Genomic DNA, 21,082 nt, shown 5'->3' on the forward strand with positions numbered 1-21,082 from the left:
GATACCAAATATATCAGTGCGCTTTGGAATCACAGAACGTTAAAGTTGGATCCTCAGCAGAAACAAGGATTTCCACGAATGAGGTAAATTCACATAATTTTAAGCAACAATTTAGCCCTATATGTACAAGTGTCCAAGCTACGGTTGCTGAAAGAGGAATAACTTAGAGCTTGAGTGAGGTTGAATTTTCATCTACAATGATATTTTAACACATTTTGATTTTAATAATATGAAGTATTTTTGAGTACTCTGAGGATAAAGTACAAACTCTGCTCATGACCACTTGCCTTGGCTTTTCTGCTGTAAGTTAGGTCTTTTTCCCAAGCTCATTTATTTTATTTATTTATTTGTACATTTCCTACATTTTAAACTCTGTAAATCCCAGGCACAAGCTAAACACCAATTTTTATTGGAAGTCGCTAGAGAATAGGTGAGCTGTCTCCATGCAACAATGTACAGTTCAACTATTTTTGTATTAACACAACTGCACATCGTGACATTTGTCCTATTTGTAAATAACATGTTATTTCCATATGATATGATACAATAAATATGCAAAGTCATTCTTGTGACTCTATTTCTGTGTACCTATAAGCCCATGGACCTGATCTTGAAACCCCTACACAGGGATAGATTGTGGCTGGGTGTGACATGCAATAACATCTCCCCACTGCTTAGCAGCTGCCTGAAGCTCAGTCAACAAACTCAGCTTTCCACGAATAGAGGTATGGCTAACTGGAGAGGGAAGGAGTGGGGAAAGAGGCACTCTGCATGGTACAATCCCCTTTCAAAGGGTCACAATTTACAAGGCCACTTGCACAGTGAACTACGACTGTAGGAAGCAACAGCAACTCCTCCTCTCTGGCTTTGACACCCCAGAGGAGAGTCTGAAATAATGGCAGGTGGTAAAAGACATCAATGAGAAAAGAAAACGTTCCATCCACCGCTGCCTGTGCTAATGGGAAGAGTGGATATCAGGGTGCCTTTCAACAGCGAGCGGTGCAGCATGCCAGCCTCGGCATGATCTGCAGCCCGAACTCCCCGCTGCTCGCTGGCTCTCAGAGGCAGCCCGTTTTCTCCTCTGGACAGGAAGAGGAGGGCCGAAGAATAAACGTGATCATCGGTCCAGAGTCTAATTTTGGATCAGTTTTAAACTGGCATAACTCTATTAACTACAGTGAAGTACACTGGCACAAGTGAGAACAGAATCAGTTCCATTTTTCAATAGACTACAGCGGTCACCATTCAAAAAGAGCACCATTTACCGGGCCGCTTTCCTTGTTTCCTATAATTAGAACAGGATATAACACACTGAACTAAAACAACATGGTGACAGTCATTGTACCGGAAACTAGATTTGATTTTGGGTCAACCATTTTGGAGAAAGTATTTTAATGCTATTACAGCCTTCGTTTAAGGACTGACAGCGAACACTCAAAAGGGGTGCATTTAAAAAAAATGTAATTTTTATGGAATGTTACACTTAGGGCCTGATCCTGCAAACCCTCCACACACAGAACTTCCATTAGCCTCATTACACTGAATCAGCCAGGAAGTTTGCAGCACTTATTATGAAAGCATATAATGACAGATGTTAATCAGTCTGCAAAATTCAATGGATAATTTCTGCTATGGTAATACCACAGAATGAATCTTCCTGTCTTCCCTCAACTAGGGCCCATATGCAGAACTCCTGTTAACTTCAACAAGAATTCAAAATGCAAAACACTTGCAGGATCGAGCCCTTGTTAAAACAAACAAGCAAAATACCCCAACTATTTCATTCAGATAAATCGTTACTGCAAAGGGCAAAATAGTGCATGCATTACCAGTATTCATAAGGTGAATAATGCCAAACTGACATCACTGAAAGCTGAAGTACTCAAAACAGATACTTGCACAGCAGATCCTTGACAGGTGTGGATTGTCATAACTTCATTTAAGTCCATATAGCTATGACAATTCACATCATGTAAAGATGGTCCCAGCATAGGTGACAGCAGTACAAATTTAACCAGGCTGCCCTATCAGCAGCATACCAGTATCTCAGTCCTGTTCTAGAGCATGGGTCGGCAACCTATGGCACGCATGCCAAAGACGGCAGGTGAGCCAATTTTTAATGGCACGCTGCTGTCTGCTGGGGACCCCAGCAGACAGCAGCGTGCCACTAAAAATCCTGCCCGGCCCACTCTTCTCCACCCTCCCGCCCACCGCTCTCTCCTTGCAGGACAGGCAAGCATTCCCCTTCCCCCCGCCTCTTCCCCCAGTGTGCTGGGTTCCTGCCCCTCCTTCTCTCCCTCCCTGTGGCCAATCAGCTGATGGCCCTTGCTACAGAGGGGGAGAGGGAAAAGCAGAGCCGCAGCACACTTGTGCTCTCTGCTCCGGGGACCTTGGGGAAGGCGGGTGGAATCAGGGCATATCCCCTCCAGCCCCCTGCCATGAGCCGCTCAGGGCAGGCGGCTGGGAGCACCCCCACAACCCCAGCCCACACCCCCAGCCCTCTGCCCTCACCCCTGCACCGCCCTCACACCCCCCCCAGGCCTCTGTCCTTACCCCTGCACCCCCCCACAACCCCAGCCCTGACTCCGGCACCCTACTCACACACCCCCAGCCCCCTGCCCTGACTCCTGCACCCCCCACACATACCCAGCCTCCCCACACCCAATGCCCTGACTCTTGCATCCCCCACATCCTCACCTCCACCCTGAGCACCAAACGGGAGTTCCTGCGCGCGCGCGCACACACACACACACACACACACACACACTCCCACCTGCACCCCTCGCACCAAATGGGAGCTGCCCAGGTAAGAGCTCCACACCCAAACCTCCTGCCCCAACCCTGAGCCCCCTCCCTCATTCTAGCTCCTGGCAGACCCTGCACCCCAACCCCCAGCCTGCTCCTTTACCCCCAGCCCTGTACTCAGTGCACTCCCACCCTCATCTCAGTGCAGAGAGAGGAAGAGAACGGCTAGAACCAGGCAGAAGGTAGGTACCCACTCTATGTGGACAGGGCCGGGACCGCAGACCGGCAGCAGGGCTGAGTGGGGCCGGCAGCCGGGACCCTGGCTGGCAGGAGCCGGCAGACGGAACCCCAGACCGGCAGTGGGCTGAGCCGGTCAGCCCACTGCTGGTCTGGGGTCCTGGCCGCCGGCACCGCTCAGCCCACTGCCGGTCTGGGGTTCTGGCTGCCTGCCCGGGGTTCTGGCTGTCTGCCCCTTGCCAGCCGGGGTCCTGGCCGCAGGACCCGCTCAGCCCGCTGCCAGCCTAGGTGAACGGAACCGCAGGCCGGCAGCGGGCTGAGCGGGCTGGCAGCGTAACATCAGCATTTTAATCTAATTTTAAATGAAGCTTCTTAAACATTTTGAAGACCTTGTTTACATACGACAATAGTTTAGTTATATAATATATAGACTTATAGAGAGAGACCTTCTAAAAAACGTTAAAATGTATTATTGGCACGGAAAACCTTAAATTAAAGCGAATAAATGAAGACTCGGCACACCACTTCTAAAAGGTTGCCGACCCCTGATCTAGAGGGACCACCTAGATGGTGTGCTGGCAATGTAGTGTTCAGTCTCCATGCTGATTCTGTTCTTGGTCTCTCTGCTGACACTATTAACAAGAGCCACCTATAGTAATATTAAGTTTTTGTAATGAGCATGGCTGATCACTAGGAACTGGACTAGAACCAACACTTTCCACTGAACAGCAATCATATGATAACAACTTCTAGTTACTACTGAACTGTGAGAAGATTTGAATTAGCAACACCATGGTGAAAGATTTTGTAACTCATTAAGAACTTCTTACACCATTTAGTTTTCCTTAGCAATTTACATTAATTTTAACATTATATATTTAACAAGTGATTCATCCATTATCTCAGTATAAAACTGTACGTAAAACTCATGAACTTGCAGTAAAATAGAGTGAAGTATTTTATAATTCCCATATCAATACTATTCTGTTGCTGGATCTCATTTTAAGATATAGTATATATAAGAAGTATAACCTTACCATTGTCTTCAATGGAGAAGTAGATGATGTCACTGGTAGAACTATCGCCCTCTTTCAAGACATAGCTGATCTTCATTTGATCAATATCAGCTGATAAATGAAACATGCTAAGTGAATCACCAAAGCATTTTACTGCAGAATATAACACTTACCAATAGATTTTGAACTTTAGTATTTTAATTTAGCAAACAATATTTGATAACATTCTCATAAATTACTAATTGTTTTTGAAGAATAATACTTTAACATTGTTCTTTGTCAAACAAAGAAAAAGCCAGTTTTAGAAGATGTATCACCTTAAATTGTATAAACAAGAACTCAAACTCTATTGCAGTAGCATTAGTTCCTACCATGGTCCTTGCTCTGCAGTGCAGCAGTAATTAACCTGATTATTAATTTAAAGCTAAAAACTAACTTCTGTTTTGTTTTAATCTGTTCTTTAATATAGTATTTAAAAGTTTAAATTAATTGCAAATTCTAGTTTTCAGAAACCCTTCACCAACATTATAATGAGAATGACTATGCTACACCTAAATTGTACATTGGGGAATAAAACTTGATCCCCATAGTTTTGTGCTTTTAAAAAAACAAAACAAAAAAACCCCCAACAACCTGTACCACACAACTATTTCAAATGACTGGGTATCAGATGAAATAGTGGGAAGTGTGGAAATTTTAATTAATTTTACTTTATAGTGACTATTTCTGAATTTACTAAAAGTCTGATTCAAAGCTCACTGAAGATCTTTTACTTTTGTTTCTTCACACACAAGAAATAAGTTGACAGTTTCAGTTTTAAGTGAACATTCTTTGTGCATCTTAAAATACCTATTTCTTCATACCCAACTCAGCAATGCAAATGTCCTGGATCTAATGCTACCCTGCCATACATGGGTGGTTAACTCCCGTGGACTTCAATAGCAGTGGTACCTGCTTGCCTCATGGTTGATTTCAGTACTTTTAGTTAAACTGAAATCCTAATTCTTTACAGGTGTGGAACATTTGCAGCTGAATTGTAAACAAATTTTACTACATTAGAGCTTGAAAGATTAACCGAAAGACTTTTAAGTAAAGTGATAATAAAGAACTAAAAATCTGAAATCATGCAGATTTTCAACCTAATAGCTTTTTCTTCTTTCTCTAAATCCAGAAACAAAGGTGGCTGCCTTCCCCCTTTTACCTTTGTCCCCACTTTGTTCAGGAATCTACCCATGGGAGGTGGACCCGAGGTCTAGGGTCAAAGCACTTCTGGGGCCAAATTAAGACTTGATTCTCCCCCATAAGAGATGAGTAACTCCACATTGCTATCAATGGGAATTACTTATGTCCTGTGACAGAACAATACACACCATCAGTAAATCTCCAGACATTTTCAGCCCATTTTTACAGATGGTGAAACCAAAGCACAGAAACGTGGAATGACTTCTCATAACTTACACAGCAAGACAGGAATAGAGGCTAGGGCAACAATTTTCAAAAGTATTTACTTGATTTAGGCTCTGAAGTCCCAGTTTCAAATGTGATTTAGAGTGATTTAGGGACCCCTTTCAAGTCTCATTGAAAGTCAATAGGGCATGTGCTCCTAAATCACATAAAGACAGGTTTCAGAGTAACAGCCGTGTTAGTCTGTATTCGCAAAAAAAAAAGGAGTACTTAGAGACTAACCAATTTAAGCATAAGCTTTCGTGAGCTACAGCTCACTTCATCGGATGCATACTGTGGAAAATACAGATGTTTTTATACATACAGACCATGGTGCCACAAGTACTCCTTTTCTTTTTTTGTAAATCACATAAAGTATGTCTACGCAGCCCGTGGAAACAAACCAGCAGCAAGCCTCCCAGCCTAGGTCAACAGATTCGAGTTTGCAGGGTTCATGCTAGTGCTCTAAAAATAGCTGCATTGACACCACATTGAAGTTGCAGCTCGGGTTCTGAAACCCACCACATTTCTAGGCTTTAGAGCTTGAGCTCCGGCTCAACCTGCAACTTCAAAGTGCTGGCTACACAGCTAGTTTTAGAGCACTAGTGTAAGTCCCACAATCCCAAGTCTGTTAACCCAGGCTCACAGCACGGGCTGTGTAGAGAAACTCTCAGGTGCTTTTGAAAATATTAGCCTGTGCCTCCTGATGCATTGTACCAGGACCTGACCACACGTTAGGGATGTTATCAAGTCTTGCAAGTAAGAAAGAGAACTTTAGGTTAAGTGTTGGCAGGTAAAACAAGCCTTTCAGCTTCCTTTTAAAATGTATTTATTTGTAATTTCAAGGCTACCCATGTACCTTGTAAATGGTTTAAGATCTTTAAGTTTTTGTCGTTATTTTTAAAAGACAATCCAGTTTAACCTTAAATTACCTCATAGGTGAGCAAGTGAATTGTCTAAGGTATATTCCTGGATCTAAAGGCTGTAAATGAATAAATCCATTGGCACCAACCTTGTGTAAATGTGTTAATGCTCTCATTTCCAAGGCCAATATTAATGATGAATCCATGGTCTGGGCTATCTGTGATTTTGTACTTCAGCAGTTTGTGTGGGCTGTCTCGGTCTTCTGCCTTCAGTGACTTGCTGGTGATCAAGAAGCCCAAGTGTCCAGTCGGAAGGTTTCTCAGAGTTGGGGCACCTTTGTTCACCACTAACTGTGGCACCCCATTGTCCAGGGGATTGATCTGGATCTTCAACGTCTGGGGTTGATGAGTCTCCAGAATGGTGTCAGGGAAAATGTAAAAGTCTGTGTGGGTCCCGTCAGTCATAGTGAACGAGAAGCTATCCTGGCTTGTTTCTGTACCATCATGTCTATAGCTGATCAGATTCTCATTCAAATCTAATTTGGTGAAGCTGGTCACAGGATAGCTGCTGTTATATAAAATCCGGCCATGGACAGGGACCTGGGTAACCATGAAACGGAGCAAATGGTCAGGGGTGTCCCGATCTTCCACAGTCAACTCAAAGGGGGTAATCAGTTTGGTCTTCCCTTCCTCAACTACAAGGTCATTGATAGTCAGAATTGGCTTTTTATTGTCCACGTCTGTAATGGAGACCCTGAAGGTACGGAAGACCGGATTATAGCCATCTGTCACTTCAAACTCAAAGCTGTCCATCTTCACCTCATCCTCTGCAGTGTGGATGTAGTAAATCTTATTGCCAGCTAGCTGGAGCTGAGAGAAGGAAGCAACAGGCACCCCAGGATTGTCTGAGCTCTCTAAGTGCCCTCGGCTAGGGGCCCGGGTGATGCCAAAGCGCAGGTTCTCATCAGGGCTGTTAATGTCACTAGTGCTGAGCAGGTCAGTTGTGAGCGTCACCTTCCCACCCTCTTTCAGAGTTACCCCTTTGTTAATCACCTCAGGAAAGACTATGTCAATGCTGCTGATGGTAATATAAAAGTATCTGTCTATCAAGGGGTTAATGCCATCAGTGACATCAAATTTAACCAGGTCACGGACCCCTTGTTGGCCAGTATGAGCATAACGGATAAAACCATGGTCTATATCATCCTGGGTGAAGTTCATGCCCACTGTAATGTTGCCTAATGGCTCCCCGTGTCTGCTCACATGCTGCAGAAGACCCTGCCTGGGTGCCAAGCGGATGACGTAGGTGAGGTTCCTGTCTTCTGAATCTATGTCTGTGGCTTTAAGGTCTCTGTTCGTGATGACCTTAGACCCACCAATCTCTATCTCCAGCCCATCATTGATAGTCATCCTAGGGGTCTCATCATCCATAAGGATCACCATGATCAGCACTTTCTGTTCCACTGTGTGCTGGCCATCACTTAGCTGGACTTTGAAGCTGTCCTCTTTAATTTCGGAGTCATCATGCTCATAGACAATGCTGGAGGCCTCCTGGATCTCCTCCATTGTGAAGTTGCGAATGGGTATGGCACCAGTTGTCAGCTGCTGCACAATTTGCCCATGCTTAGGGGGAACACTGATGAAGAAGTGCAGGTGGTCTGGGGGAAGATCAGCATCGGCGCCATTGAGGATGGGCGTGTCAATAACCAGACTCATCCCCTCCAGCACCACAAACTCACGCACAGACAGCTCAGGCTTTTCATCATTGGTAGGGATGATGATAATGGGGAAGAAGTGGTATGGGGAGACGTTGACGCCATCAGAGCAGCAGAAAGTGAATCTGTCCTCTAAGGGCTCCACCCCCTTGTGGATGCTCTGAACATAGCTGATATGTCCCAGGTGAACATCTTTGACGGAGAAGGTGCTAATGGCAGTGCCAGCCCTAGACTTTTCAGACCCCGGGGCTGGAGAGATGTTCTCCAGGTATCCAGAAGTAGACTGAACAGTGATGGTGCACAAAATGTCATCTGTGGGTGTATCCACATCCTCCACATCCAGTTGCTGCTGGGTCAGAGCTTTCTTTCCTCCCTCTGAGACAATGAACAGCTCGGGCCCCACAATCACTTTAGGTGCAATGCTGTCCACAGGCAGCACAGTCACAGACACACATACCCCTTGCACCGTGCTGCCTCCCACCACCCACTCATGGGAGAGGTCAGAGATGGTCAGATTGAAAGAGTCATATCTCTTCTTCAGGCCAATCTCTCCACCAGTGTGAGCATAGACTACTGTCCCACTGATAAGGTCTTGCTGGGTGAATCTCTCCATGGGCACCCGATTTACCAGAATGTCACCCAGCTTGGGCGGATCCTTCACAAAGAAAGTCAGTGCCAGATCATCAGTATCTTCATCTGTGCCCTGGAGAAGGGAAGTAGTGATCTCAGTGACACCATTTTCTAGCACATCAATAGAGGGTCCCAGCAGCCCATTACCACCAGGTAGAGTGATGCTAGGCCTTTCATCGTCCACTGGCTGCACAGTGATCCTAACAGTGATTGGCACATGGTGGATGCCATCACTCACTTCCAGTTGATAGAAGTCATTGGTGGACTCATCACCACTGTGCTGGTAGGATATACGCCCACTGGCAATATCATCTAGCAGGAAAGATTCCCCCTGGACCATCAGCCCCTCCAGGTAGCGCAGGTGGCCACGCTGGGGTGCCTGGTTTAAGATGAAGACAATTTGGTCTGTGTCCGTGTCCTGGTCAGTGGCATCCAACTGACTGGTGGTGAGAAGGAAGCTGCTCCCCTCGAGCACAGTGAAGCCCATGTTGGTGATCTGGGGTGGCTGGTTGTCCACTGGCTGCAGGAAGATTGTGAAGGTCCCTGGCACAGAGTTGCTCGCTGAGTCCTCTACACTGTAGTTAAATTGTACCACCCTTGGGGTGATACCCAGCTCCTGGTCAGGAGGCCGGTATGCCACCTTCTGATGGTTGACCTGGGCTTGGGTGAACTGAGTAATGGACACCAGAGGGTTGTCAGCCAGCACGATCTCTCCAGCTAGCAGAGGGTGGTTCTCATCTATGTCAGTTGGGGGTGTAAGCAGGGTGTATTTCAACTCGCTGTCATCTGTGTCCAGGTCAGTGTAGCGCAGATAGCGCTTTCTGAATTGGGTCACCTGGTACTCCAAGACTGTCATCTGTAGGCTAGTGCCTGGGTATAGCTGAGGGGGCAAATTGTCTACTGGTTGCACTTTGACGGTGAATATTTGCTCCCCAGACTGGTTAGGGGGCTCATTGTCATCCTGGAGGCGGAACACAAACTGGTCTATCACAGGACTGGTGCTATGGGGTCCTGTGTGCCTGTAGAACAGCCTTCCATCCAGGATGTCCTGCTGCAGCCATTCACTCACCACCTTCTCATACACACCCTCACTTTCCACAAAGTGCCATGAGGAGGAAGCACCACCAGCCTCCTCCATGTCCTCTTCCCTCTCATAGGATGGCGGTGTCTCTGCCTGGCACAGGAGAAGTTCACCCAGGCGGTGGGAGTGTGAGGCGTGGGCAGACTCCTCAGGGTCCTTCTGAAGTATAAAGCGAATAGTTGACTCTTCAGAATCGATGTCAGTGGCGCTGAGAACGAAGGGTGAGATCTGGACAGCCTGGCGCTCTCTCAGCACCAGCCCTGTGTTGGCGTTGAGCAGGGGTGGCTGGTCATCAACAGGGGCGATGATGATGGGGAAAAGAAACTCCACCTGGTGCTGCCCATCCTCCATGAGGAACACGGTGTTGTCACTGTAGCTGTGTTCGCTGCCATCGTGCTGGTAAACTACCTGCCCAGCCTCCAGCTCGGCTGCTGTGAAGTACTTGCGGCTGGGTGGCGCGCCCAGTACCCTGAGCTCGCCATGTCGCAGGCCCCGTGTCACCCAGACCTTCACCTCGCTCAGGTTGTCCTCATCGCTTATCTCCAGAGTGCCAGACAGAGGCCTCGACTGCCCCTCGAAGAGCATGAGCTGGGGGCTGGCGGCTTGGCTGAAGGTAGCCACTGGGGCTAGCGTGTTCATGGGCTTCACCACCACCATGAAGGCAAAGGGCTTGGAAGAGGCGCCCTCAGGGTCCAGCACCTTCATTTCCATCTGGAAGATGCGCTCCTGGTCCGAGTCCACAGTGGGCGGCTGGTAGGCGATCTTCAGCTCCCTCAGCTCCCGCTGGGTGAAGGAGGTGAGGGGCCGGCCGGGCTCGTCGGTGCTGAGCAAGTAGCCCCGCAGCCGGAGATCCTCGCCTTCCCGCCCGCCGGGGCTGGGGCTGGGCCAGGGCGCGGTGAGGCTGAAGAGCAGCAGGTCCGGGGGGCTCTCCAGGTCCTCGGCCGCCAGCATGTCGGGGGTGAGGGCGGTGAGCACGAACTGACCCACCTCGGCCACCAGCAGCGCCGCGAAGCCCAGGGAGGGGGCCGCGTTGGCCGTGCCGCCCCGCAGCCGCACCGCCACCTGGAAGTACTCCGGCTCCGCGCCGGCCAGCAGCTCCACCCGCATGGGGATGGCGTCGCGGCGGGGCCAGGGCTCGGCCGCCGTGTGCTGGTAGCGGATCCCCGCCCGCAGGAAGCGGCCGCACTCGCTGCTGTAGCCGGGGGGCAGCGGGCGCCCGTCGGAGTCCACCAGGCGCCCGTGGGCGGGCAGGGGGGCGCCGCCGTCCGACGGGGGCCGCGCGGTGAGGCGGCAGCGGCCCTCGGGGAAGCCCAGCACGCTGGCGTCCAGGGGCGGGCTGAGCCCCAGCCGCGACTCCACCGCCAGCGGCAGGTGGCGGCGGAGCAGGCGCGGCGGCCGGGCCAGCACCTCCACCGGCAGCGCCAGGGGCAGGAGGCGCGGGCGGCGGGGCGAGCCCGAGCGCAGCTGGAGGCGCAGGCGGTAGCGGCCGGGGCGGGGGGCGCCGTAGTGGGTGTAGGTGACCTGGCCGGGGCCGAAGCGGCAGGGGAAGCGCCTGGGGGAGAGGGCGCCGGAGCTGGGCGGGCCCGGCTCTTCGCTCTCCAGCGCCGTCAGCTCGCACGTCTCCCCCGGCGGCACGCGGATCGCCAGGTCCCGCGCCGGGTCCAGCGCCACGGAGCGGCCGCAGGGCACCCGCAGCCCCCTGCCGGCCACCAGCAGCCCGCCGCCGCCGAGTCCCGGGGGCAGGAGGAGAGGAAGCTGGTCCGGGTCCCGCTGCCCTTCTCGCCGCGCCGCCAGGCTGCACAGCAGCAGCCCGGCTAGCAGCACTAGGCAGTGATCACTAGCCATCGCCCCCTTTGGCCGGGGGTGCCCTGCTCTGGGAGCCCGGCTGCTGCACCGGCTGGGGCGGCTCCGCGGCAAGGTGCACTGGCCGCCTCCTCTTCTAGCAGCTGCACGCGGGGCTGGGCGAGCGGTGCGCTCTGTTCTGCCCCAGCCGGCTGCAGGTACGAAAGAGAAGGGGGCGGCAGCTCCTAGCACCGCCCCGGCGCAGCCTGACAGCCCACCCGGGGACCCAGCGCCTGCTCTACAGCCTAGAGGAGAAAGCAGCTCCTGCACAAACTAACCCAGCCCCCAGGAGACGGGGAGACAGGAACCCCCCTGCTGGGCTCTGATTTTGCACTACAGGGACTCACTCGTCTCTTCTAGGACTGCAGCGACTTCAACTGACTGGGGCTCTAGTCCCATCACGAATGGCTCTAGGTTAGTGTGTACCCCCCTAGGGCACAAAGACTTCAGTTTATTCTCTGATATACTAATCTCTCACCTCACATAAGATGGTTTGTTATGAACTACAGCTTCCCAGTGCTTCCTTAGATCAGCTTTAAGAGCCTGACTTTGCACTCTGTTTAAACGCAATGTCTCTACCTTTACACAGGTATCATTGAGAGCAGCATAGGGCTTTTCATCTCATCTCCTTCAATCAACTAACTATGTAACTGTACTATGATACAACTAATACTAAGCTCTTACAGAAGAACCACAGCTGAAAATAATTAAGCTTGCTAAGTGCTGTCCAAATTGGGGAGAGTGACACTGGACCTGCTTCAAATCCCTTATTACCATAAACATCTTTCTCTGACTCTCCAACAGTGTTTAAGGAACAGGAGGGTATTCCAGACAGTTTTTTTTTTTTTTTTTTAAAAACACCTGGTACTATCAACGCCTTTCCATACAGCGTGCTATACATCTGGAGAAAACATACTTGCCCCTTTCCTAGTTTGGTGTCAAGTTCCATGGTGTGTATATTAAGAAGTGAAGTTTTGAGCCTACTTTGGAAAATTTCTGTTGCCTTTGACTCACTATCTAGTTCTGCTAAACAAACACTAGCAAATCCACATGAGACAAGGCTGAGATTTTCAAAACTATAGCATTAGGGAGGGAAGAGGAAGGCTTGAAAAACCAATTTACTGAATGGCTACTCTTACAGAGACAAGAAGGAGCTTACCCAAACATATGCAACCATCATGACAAACTACTATAACGGCCTTTTCTGTAAATATTGGTACACAAATTACATTCATGGTGATCTTTTTTTAAAACAACAACAAAAATCAAAAGCAAACATGCATTTAGTGATCACTAAAGTTATCACAACATTATGTGCTCAGTTTTTCTTAATTATTAAAATGGAAAGAACTGTAAAATCATATTTATGTTTTATGCTTTATTCTGTTTTACTGTTTGCAGTTTGGATAGTGAAAATAGCCTGGCCAGTGTTACATTTTCAGTAAGTTTCTTGTTAATTTCACTTTCCATCTGTGTACCAGCTCAATGTTAGGATTGCCTACAGGGAAAATGAATGTTTATTTAAATCAATTTCCATTGGAATAAAACACAGTCTTCATTTTTTAAAAGCACATTTTTAACAAGGTTTTTGACTAGATTTATCCTAGTACTATTCTGTTAAGGGGACAAGAGTATAAAATACTTTTATCATATTTTATTTACTTTCTGTAATATCCTCTTAAGAACTTGAAGAAAAAAATACTAAAAATATTAACCCAGTTTATTTTCTTTAATGTTTGCCCTGCTACTGCTTCCATTTAAATCAATTGGTCATTTGCCATGGACTACAATGAGACCAAGATTAGTCCCTATAAGTCTTTGTGTTTTAAAAAAATTTTTTGGTTTAATTTGTGGTTTTTGCAGCAGAAAAGCTTTCAAAAAACTTCTAGTTTGTTCCTGTAGAAGCAGTAGGGGCACACTGGGAGACCAGATACTACTTTTATCCAGAGCTTTATACAATTTACTGCTTCTGTTAGTTTTTAAATTTGCCAATGGTGATGTAAAGAGTAAAAACTTTCCCTCTCAGATATAGCATTTTAAGGTACAGTAGGATAAGCTATAGTTCTACACACTCCTTGGAGTGTTCTTTGGAGTAAAGACTTCAAGATTAAAGCGTGGTTGGGAGCAATCAACTTTTATTGGGATTTGTCTTTTCAGTGACTTAAAGCTGTACATCGTACATCAATATATGCATAAAATTATTTGGAGAGAGACAAGGTGGGTGCGGTGATATCTTTTATTGGACCAAATTCTGTTGGTGAGAGAGAGCAGCTTTGGAGTTTATACCCGAAGAAGATTATTTGTAATAACGATTGTATTAAGAATGCTATCCAAAATGAAGGCCAGATCCTGCTCACCGTCCTCACACAAGTAGTTTCACTGAATAAGGTGAGCAGGGCTTGGCTATTATGTTGTCTACTATTCATCATATAACCAGCGTTCCATGTAATATGTATTGTGTGATCAGGGAATGTGTAGTATATATATTAGTCAAGCATTAGGAAAAAAGCATATAAAGGGCCTGTCACCACTGTGTTGCTCCAGCTGTACACCTGTGTAACTGACTGAAAAACAGGTGTACCATAGTGGTGAATCAACCCCTATATTTTCTTGGATACCTATTTAGCATCTATATTCTACACATTCCCTGATTAGGATCTAGTTTTTTTCTTTATGTTCTTCACAATTTGTTTCTTTATGTTCTCAGATGGAATTAAACAATAAAAAAAAACCAAACCCCTTAGAGCAGCTCAAGATACAGGGTCAGATCCACAGCTGGTGTAAGTCAGTGTAGCTCCATTGACTTTAATGAAGGGTCTGGCCCATCTTTTCTAAGGAAGAATGAAGTAAGAGTAACACCTGTTTTGAGGGTTTAGTAAATGATAAAACATGTCAGAGGAAAATAAGATACTGACACAGTGTTCCAAATCTTCCCATGGAGAGTTAAACTAGCCGTGGGTGGTGGTAAGAAGTTCTTTGCAAGCTAAGCAGGAAAAATGAAAGTTATTTGCCAGTCTTCTCTGATGTGAATCAATTATGTTGTTTTCTTATGACTCTAGTACATTTTGCTTTTTGTTGTGAAAGCATTGCTGCATAGAAATAACCTTTAGGAGGTGGCTAGGTAGAGAAATCCATTGTGATGACTCTGATGTACTACTGGGCTGACATTTCACAACAGACTACCATGGCAATTACAAACTGCAGCCCAAGTGAGCAGAAAGGTCTTTAACAAAACCTGATTTCTGGTAATGGACCGTGTTGTCACACTGCGATTCTTTTTCATAGTCACCTTGATGAACAGGCATCAAGCTGACCGCCAGAAAGATCTCTGAATGTACAGAGCGTTATTTGCTGCACAAGTAGGTATGACCCTCTTAACACTGAAACTGAGGAAAAGTCTTTCAATAGAGGTAGCTATTTTGTAGCACTACAAAATTCCAGATTATAAACCAAATGCTACACAGGTGTCAAACTGAATGGACACTGGAATGTCCAAAGATACATCTCCTTACCTATTTTAGGAGGTGTTGAAGTACTCTCAACTGACATTCATCAAAAGGTCTGGTTGTCTGAGCAGCGCATTGAAGTGGTGCTTCCATATTAGGCTTGGTTCATGTCTTCTGAATCAGGATAATACTCAGCTTCCAGGCCCATTCAAGCTTTTCATAGATCAAATCCCTCTTTATACAAGATGTAATGAAGAGGTTTGTTGGATGAAGCTCTGCTGCAGTATTTGTGTTTTAGGGAGGGAGGCTTTATTAATGGATATCCAGAATAGAAAAAGTACCAAGCAGTCTGAAAAATAAAAAAGGTAGAAGAGGCATGTAATAAAAATGATACTTCTAAATTTAAGTGTAAATATGGAACTATTTTCTTTTGCAGATGGGTACATTTAGCTACATTAGCTAAAAAAATGAAATCCCCTTCTTTTGAGAGTGGTAGTATGAGCTGATCTTGGTGCATAGATATTATGACATGAGACATTCCTAAAATAGGCAAATAGATCTCAATGCAGGGTAGCAGCTTCAACCATTGCTTTCTGAGGGTGCACACACTGGTCATGTTTTCACTTGAGATATCTTTCACAGCAACTAGGACAAAATCAGCATAGCCCCCATAAGACAATAGGCAAATTCTGCCCTAGGATGTGCAGGTGGGGCTCATATTAACTTAGTTGGGAACCACACATAGCCATTTGAGAGCATAATTTGTCCTTTTTGCTAATGATATTAGGACAAGATGAAAAAATTTATCCTGGTTTCCAAAGCCTGGTTCCTCTGATTGTAATATCATAGGCACAAATGAGATTTCAAACTCTAATGCCTACACAGCAAAGAAAAACCTGAGCCCGGAAGGCCACACTGCAATGAGACAGCCTGAGCCCTGTGAGCCCAAGTCAGCTGGCATGAGCCAGCCATAGGTTTTTCTTTGCTGTGTAGACATACCCGGAAACTCCATCCACAGGGCGGGCCTCAAGGTAAGTGGTAAGCGTGCAGCTGTCAGGGCCTTGCTTTGTTAGCATTCTCTTTCCCACATTGGATAGAGGAGGTTGTTGATGCATGCTATGTGAGTGGTCTCAACTGACATTGACCCTTTGACCACCACCAACTTGAAAAAATGAACTGCAGTAGCTCAGTCTCCATTTTAAGTGCTAAAATCCTCCATTCCCCACCTTCCTTGCTGATGAAAATCTTTGACTTGTCCCCACAATTACAATGCATCCTAACCTTCTTTCCCTAATTGCAAAGTCTCCCATGCAAACCCCCCACCCAGCTTTCAAACTGACACACCTAGATGTACTATACAGGTTATAGGTGTTTGCCAGAGCTCTAGCAAACTTTAGCTCTCATAGGGCTTGCAAGTTCCTAGTACTAACCCTGCTCCTACATCAGGACATTTGGAAGTGTTTTTAAAAATTGAATTCTCAATTCTGAAACAAAAAGAGATACACATTAGACAAACCACTTTTTTTTTTTTTTTTAAAGTAGTGTTAAGGAAAAGTTAGCACGTGACTCCATTTTGGTTTAGGGCCCACCATTGTCTAAAAGCAAGCACATCATGCACCAGGAGGAGTGTTCCTTAGATACTGCATTCCTGTGAAAATCCTCCTCCTTGTCTCCAGCCTGCCTTGACTCCCGGTATCTGTTCTTTGTCAGTCCCTAAACTCCCTATCTCCTGGCCTTTGATGTGATGCCTCCCATCCTGATAATAAAAGTTACTGATGCATGGCTTTAGGACCATGCTGTGTAATTAACATACTAGTTTAGCACGAGGAATGCACCAAACAGGGATAGGTGGTAGATAAGAAAAGGGTTTGTTTATTGGCTAAGGTTTCCGATGCACGAGGACAACATGCTTTGCTAAAAAGTATATAACCTTTGTATAATCTGTATTCGGGGTCCCCTCCTGGCTAGCAGGGGGGCACCACGCTCGAGCGTAATAAACTTGGTGTTTTTTGGGAACGCGGCAGTTGTGGACTTTGTTCATGTGCCTCAGCCTAGATTCGAACTGTGCGTGTCCTACCAGGTGTAATTCGCAGCAGTTGTGTGCGTGTCCTACCAGCTGTAATTTGCAGCAGGAGTACACAATGTACTCCTGAAACGTGACCACAAATTATGCATGGTTCCCTGACTGAGATGCATAAAATTTTTGATAAACTGTTAGTCTTTAACCAACTAAGACCCCATCCTGCAAAGACTTACATTTAACTTTACACCTTGTGGGTAGGTCCATTCTGTTCACTGGGATTACACACAGTGCACATGTCTTTATAGAATTAGGGCCTAAGTATGTAGAATAGTTTCAGTACTATGCACATTGTATCCACTAGAGTTGAGGATTATATGGTTTTCTTAAAAGGGGACCTGAGCAATAATAATGAAAATAATGCACTTTTTCTAGCTTTATCTGAGGAGATCAAACATTTCACCTAGCACCCCTTTAAAGTAGATAATGAAAGCACTGTCCCATTTTTAAAGACAGGGAAACTTGGACACAAAGGAGCAAAGTAACACGCACAGAATCACACATCATATGAGAGCTAGTGGACTAGAACTCAGGTCTCCTTACGTACAGACCTGTGCTCTAGATACCACAGTTTCACATACAAGGGCCATATCATTAGAAATATGGATGTCAAAATCCTCCCCCCCCCCCGAAGTCTTCTTCCAGTGCAGCATCAGTAAGTCAAAGAAAGTCACCAAATTTGGCTGCAGCAATGACACACATGAAGGAGTTAAGAGTTAACAACTATAACTGATCTTTAATTTATGACAAGCAATGTACTTAAAATTGTCTGCATATCCAGTATAGAGTATGTTTATGTTATGATATTTCAGATCCTTAGAGTGCTAAATTTATTGCTGGATCAAGCAGGTACAATTCCATTCAGTTGCAAAGGGTACACATACTAGCTTTCAGTTTGGCTCAGGGTTTTGGCCTGTAATCTTCAGTGTGGGAGCTACATTACGTGTATCTCCTTTCAGCAAAAGGAAAAACAAATGCCTAGTACACTTGCGTGTATTGCATGATGTTAGGGCATATTGTATCATGTGATTTATCTAACTGGATATAAATGAATGAGAAAAAGTAATGTAAAACAGAGGTTTTGTGTCATAGGTTGGGCACCTACATGCAGAAGGCTTGCCACCCATGTAGCTTGATGAGAAGGTGAGTATCTGAGATTAGGCTGCTGGAGATCTGCAGGATGTGATTCAGTTTGTATAGAATTCTGGTAGAATGCTTCTAAAATCCCCCCTGAAGTATTCTATACTGGGAGCAGCTGTTGATTCTCATCAAGTGTATATAATTAGCTGCAACAGAGTTTATTTGTAAAATTCAGTAGTTGTGTAAGAGTCTGGTATGGACATGGTACAGTACATGAAAACTGGATAATTAAGTCCTGAGTCTGAAAGCCTTATGCAAACACCATCACTTTTATACTTTGTTCAACTGACGGCACTATGCAGAATTATAGGGAATAATTAAAATGGTGTCTGAAGAGCACAGGACAATTTGGCAGCTTTCTGGTGGGACTTTTGCAATACCTTTGTCCAAAGTTTACAACTTCAGTAGATTCTATTGGGTTCTAGTACATAACAATAATTTTGGGTGCTGTTTTCTTTCCCCCTTCTGGACAACTCTCTTCAAATCTTACCTTAAAACGTCCCATTTTCTCCTTAAAGATTGTATATTGGAATAAGTTATTTTTATATCTTACAGTAAAAGTGATCAGACTATTTAAAGAGAAGAGTGGAGAGGACAGATCTGTAGATGCAGACTTGGGTCTTTTGAGTGCATTTCCTCTATGACTAAAATACTAAAATCTAAAAATAACTGAAAATGCGTAACCCACTGTAACGTGACAGGGTACACACAAGCTGTGGAAGTGATAATTTAGATCAGCTGTCCACAGATTACTTTCTGTCTGGTTTAATAAGATGTCAGATTTACTAGTGTCAGTGATTTAGGACTCGTAACTCTTTATCCTTCCTGAAGCTGAGTTTGTTAACCAGATACATGAAGAGCAAGACAAGAATATTATGCATATAAGTACTTCCTATTTCAAAACCAGCATTAGGTACCTCTAATCCTAGTAGTGAAAACCACAATATGAAACACTGCAGTACCTAACAAATTGGTGCTGTTCTGAGCAGCACTGAAATCAAAGGGAGTTGCATGTGGGCATCTCAGGGTAGAGGGAAAAAATTAACTACTAGAAGTGAAACCCCCAGAGAGGACTGGAAACTGACTCACTGACTGTCAAAAGGGTGGAGTCTGGTCCCTTTGGAATGATCAGGGGGAAGAGGGTGGTGACCTCAGGAGACCATTGAAAAGAGAAAGGCATTGCCAGTGGAGCAGCTGTAGCTCCATTAGGACTGTGCTGTCATGGAAACCTTCTAGCTGCAACCTTGGGGGTGAGGTGGGTCTGTGATCACTTTGTAACCAATTGGTAAGGATATTATTCTCAAGACATGGCCCTCCACAACCTTTTACCATTCTGTTTTATGCCCACTTCAAGGTGGCTGTGGGACCCCCAAGGAATGTGTGTGGTTGCACCCACTGGTGGTCCCCAGCTTCTCTCCATGGTGGTGCTCCTAGCCTGTAGGAAATCTCGGCTTTAAAAAAAAAAAATGTTGAGAGCAATAGCATTATCGGATGTCATCATAACCATAGAGCTAAGGGTAGCCTAGAATTCCTCCTTACCTGTAAGGGGTTAAGAAGCTCAAATAACCTGGTTGGCACCTGACCAAAAGGACCCATGGGGAAAGAAGATACTTTCAAATCGTGGGGGTGGGGTGGGGTGGAGGGGAAGGCTTTGTTTTGGTGTGTTCTCTTGGGAAGCAGAGAAGCATCAGGTCAGAAAACTCCTTCTCCTATAAACCATCGTAAGTCTCTCATATTACAAATTGTAAGTAAAAGCCAGGCAAGGCATGTTAGATTATCTTTTGTTCTGCTTGTGAATTTTTCCTTTGCTGGAGGGAGGTTTATTCCTGCTTTTTGTAACTTTGAAACTAAGCCTAGAGGAAGTTCTGCTGTGTTTTTGAATCTTTTGTTACCCTGTAAAGTTATTTTCCATCCTGATTTTAGAGAGGTGATTTTTACTTTTTTAAAAAATAAAATCCTTCTTTTAAGAACCTGACTGATTTCTTTATTGTCCTAAGACTCAGGGGTTTGGGTCTGTGATCACTTTGAAACCAATTGGTAAGGATATTATTCTCAAGCCTCCCCAGGAAAGGGGGTGTAAGGGCTTGGGGGGAATAGGAACTCCAAGTGGTCCTTTCCCTGATTCTGTGTTAAATCACTTGGTGGTGGCAGCGTACCGTCCAAGGGCAAAGAATTTGTGCCTTGGGGAAGTTTTAACCTAAGCTGGTAGAAATAAGCGTAGGGGTTCTTTCATGAGGGTCCCCACATCTGAACTCTAGAGTTCAGAGTGGGGAGGGAACCCTGACAGATGTTGACAGTTTCCATGGCTTCTGAGGGGGGGGTGATGTTGAGGATGCAACTATCCCCTCCAACCTCTCCCATCTATACTAGGAGATCCCTGAACATACAAGCACCTTAGACCCACAGAAAAATCTTGAACAGGTCCTAAGTGGAGAATAAGTACATCTGTTTTAGCACAGTTCCTGGGTTGTGCATGTATAGGAGCCAATTTTGACTGGTACTTGGTGAACTTACAGCTCTTGTGTGCGCACGCAGGGGACCCTGATTTTTTGGGATAGAATTTGGCTGACAGCATCTTGACCTAATGATCATGTCTAATAAGATTATGCTGTAAACTGAGAATGAAACCACCACTGCTTGCTTTTACTTTTACACAATTGACTTTCAGGATACTATTATTCTCCACTCTAGTTATAAAAGCACTTCTCCAGCTGTCATGTGATTTCAGTGTTGTTAAGCTCGTGTTAATAGATATATTTCCCTCCCACCTGGGAAAAAAAGTTTACTTTTGGAAAAGAATTGTTTTAAATACTTAATTTTTCCTTCAAAATGGTAAAAATTAAT

General features: G+C 45.7%; 1 protein-coding gene across 1 annotated transcript in view; it reads right to left on the bottom strand.

The window, feature by feature from the left end:
- The window catches only part of FREM3 (FRAS1 related extracellular matrix 3), a 112,825-nt gene extending 101,250 nt beyond the window's left edge, over positions 1 to 11,575 (bottom strand). The window contains exons 1-2 of the mRNA XM_074950943.1: positions 6,454 to 11,575; positions 4,020 to 4,109 (exon numbers count right to left, since the gene is read on the bottom strand). Of these exons, the coding sequence (XP_074807044.1) occupies positions 4,020 to 4,109; positions 6,454 to 11,575 (5,212 nt within the window). The remainder of the gene's footprint in view (positions 1 to 4,019; positions 4,110 to 6,453) is intronic.
- Between the last annotated feature and the right edge of the window lie 9,507 nt (positions 11,576 to 21,082).

The sequence above is a fragment of the Natator depressus genome, chromosome 4, assembly GCF_965152275.1.
Source record: "Natator depressus isolate rNatDep1 chromosome 4, rNatDep2.hap1, whole genome shotgun sequence".
Classification (NCBI taxonomy): Eukaryota; Metazoa; Chordata; order Testudines; family Cheloniidae; genus Natator; species Natator depressus.